This window comes from Colobus angolensis, unplaced genomic scaffold (genome assembly GCF_000951035.1).
Source record: "Colobus angolensis palliatus isolate OR3802 unplaced genomic scaffold, Cang.pa_1.0 Scaffold30, whole genome shotgun sequence".
Lineage (NCBI taxonomy): Eukaryota > Metazoa > Chordata > Mammalia > Primates > Cercopithecidae > Colobus > Colobus angolensis.
In genome coordinates, this window is record NW_012116266.1 from 5,738,343 (window position 1) to 5,741,215 (window position 2,873).

Sequence of the window (2,873 nt, forward strand, 5' to 3'; positions counted from 1 at the left end):
TGCCTGTAATCCCAGCTACTCGGGAGGCTGAGGCCGGTGAATTGCTTAAACCTGGGAGGCAGAGGCTGCAGTGAGCCAAGATTGCGCCACTGCACTCTAGCCTGGGTGAGAGAGCAAGACTCCATCTTAAAAAAAAAAAAAAAAAAGTTGGCCATCACACATCCAGAACTTGCCACTAAATATATTGTTTGGATTATATGCAATTATTTCTTAGCTATCTATGCTATATAGGGAGAATGAAAATAGGTGTAAGATACAATTCTTGCCAAGAAATAACATAAGATATAGTAAACAAACATGTATCTTCGGGAAAAGAAGTTACACAAAGCAAATAAAAATATAAGACTCAAGAGATATTATAACCAATGCAATGCATAAACTTTGGATCCAGGATTCATTTCTAAAAGGCTATAAAAATATTTTTGGAAAAATTTGAATACAGAGTATATATTAGATGAATTATGGGCCATTTTCTTAGGTAGGTAGATGATTATGTAGAAATATACAGGGATGAAATGTCTTGATAGCTATGTCAATTTGTTTTCACAAATGATTTGAGACAAAGTCAGCAAGTACAGTAAAACATTAGTAATTGGTTAATTTAGGTGAAGAGTATATAGGATATCACTTTACCATTCTTTTGACTCCTCTCTAGGTTTGAAATGTATCACAGCAAAAAGAAGGGAGAAAATAAAACTAATAAGCAAATTTTATTAGGTCAGATACAAAAAATAAATATTTAAAAGTATGGCCAGACATGGTGGCTCATTCCTGTAATCTCAACACTTTGGGAGGCTGGGGTGCAAGAACTGCTTGAGCCCACGAGTTCAAGACTAGCCTGGGCAACAGAGTAACACCCTGTCTCTATAAAAAATACAAAAAAAAAAAAAAAAAAGGCTCAGCATGGTGGCACATGCCTGTAGTCCTAGCTACTCAGGAGGCTGAGGGCGCAAGGACTGCTTAAGCTCAGGAGTTCAAGACCACAGTGAGCCATGATCCCACCACTTTTTTGGAGAACCTGTCTCCAAAAAAACGATGTCAGGTGGTGGGGTAGAAAAAAGTCCTTTTCCCTTTTACTTATCTAATAAAAGCAACTGAGGTCAGCAAGGACTGAGGGAAAAAAGACAAAAGAACTGTGAGAGATAAAAGAATCAGGAGGAAGAAAAGAAGTAGTAAAAACATTAATTGTTTCCATTATGCTAAATGTTACATGGACTCAGAAAATGTTTTGGTTTTGTGAGATTATACCTTTTTGTGTATCTTTTTCTAGTTTAGCCAGCTGGTGCATGATAATAATTTATTACTTTCTTTTTCTTTTTCTTTTTTTTTTGAGATAGAGTCTCAGTCTGTCACCCAGGCTGGAGAGTAGTGGCGCGATCTCAGCTGACTGCAATTTCCGACTCCCGGGTTCGATCAATTCTCAGGCCTCACCCTCCCAAGTAGCTGGGACTATAGGCACATGCCACTAAGCCTGGCTATTTTTTTTTTTTTTTTTTGCATTTTTCATACATTTTGTAGAGACGGGGGTCTCGCTATGTTGCTCAGGCTTGTCTGGAACTCCTGGCCTCAAACGATCCACCTGGGCATCCCAAAGTGCTGCGATTACAAGTGTGAACCACTGTGCCTTCTGGCCTTTTTCTCCTTTCGAAGTGAACATTTTTCCTCTTCTCTCTTTTTTTTTTTAATTTTTGGCTATATCACATTTACAAAACTGAGCACAATTCTGTTTCATCGCTCCTTCTAGTAAACTATGAGAATACAAATACAAACAATTTCACTTACTAAAGTCAATTCATCGGTACAAATTCCAACTATAACTATTGCCATTAGTACCACAGGGATGACATAATGATAATATTTGGACCCTCGTGGAAGAGATATACCTTATTTTTTACTACTTCTCACCTTCCTTTGAAAATTCATGATTATTTTGATGGCAATTCAAACTCCTCCTTTTAATTATCCAATGAAATGACAAAAGGAATAGAAAAGGAATTGCAGTTCACAACATAGTTATAACTAAATGGACAGTTCACAAATTTACTCTGACCTTTGCTGTGTAGTAAAGAAGGATGTTACCAGGCAGGTCGGCCATGTCAGACTCTTGACACTTCCAAGGGCTTAAACAATTTGGACCTGAAAATTATTTACACACATATACACACCATTGAATATATATGGTTTCCTTGGTTCTGTTATCAGAATAAAATTTAAAATTAAGCTGCTTCGAGCTAGTCAAACAATACAGCTGAAACCCATTAAGCTAAAATTTACTTTGTTTTTATATTCCAGTTTATCCAAAACCTATAAAAATTGGGAAATAAATCAATTTCCATTGCAGAAAAATTGTTTTATATAGTATTAAAAAACTATTATCAGCCAGGTACACTGGCTTATGCCTGTAATCCCAGCACTTTGGGAGGCTGAAGCAGGTGGATCACTTGAGCTCAGGAGTTTGAGACCAGCCTGGGCAACATGGCGAGACAACATCTCTACAAAAAAATATAAAAAGAGCCAGAGGTGGTGGCATGTGCCTGTAGTCTCAGCTACTCAGGAGGTGAGAGTATCACTCAAGCCTGGGAGTCAGAGGTTGCAGTGATCTGAGATTGTGCCACTGCACTCCTGCCTAGGTAATGGGAGTAAGACCCTGTCTTAAAAAAAAAAAAAAACAAAAAAAGAATCCAAGAGTCCCCTAAATTTATTTAACTATAGAGTCCCTGTCTCATGACATAGCACTGTTTTGGGGAAACATTCATTCAGTAATCTTATTGTATTTATCAATAGTCATATTAAGTTTCTCAGGGAAAAACAAGACAATAGCTGTTTTCTGAGTAGTATAGAATTTTTTACTTTCAATGGTAAAAAAAAAAAAA

General features: G+C 37.0%; 1 protein-coding gene across 1 annotated transcript in view; it reads right to left on the bottom strand.

Annotated features, from left to right (window-relative positions):
- NBEAL1 (neurobeachin-like 1) overlaps window positions 1-2,873 on the bottom strand; it is a 206,959-nt gene that overhangs the window by 93,390 nt on the left and 110,696 nt on the right. Inside the window, exon 17 of the mRNA XM_011949999.1 lies at window positions 2,051-2,136. Within this exon, the coding sequence (XP_011805389.1) occupies window positions 2,051-2,136 (86 nt within the window). The remainder of the gene's footprint in view (window positions 1-2,050; window positions 2,137-2,873) is intronic.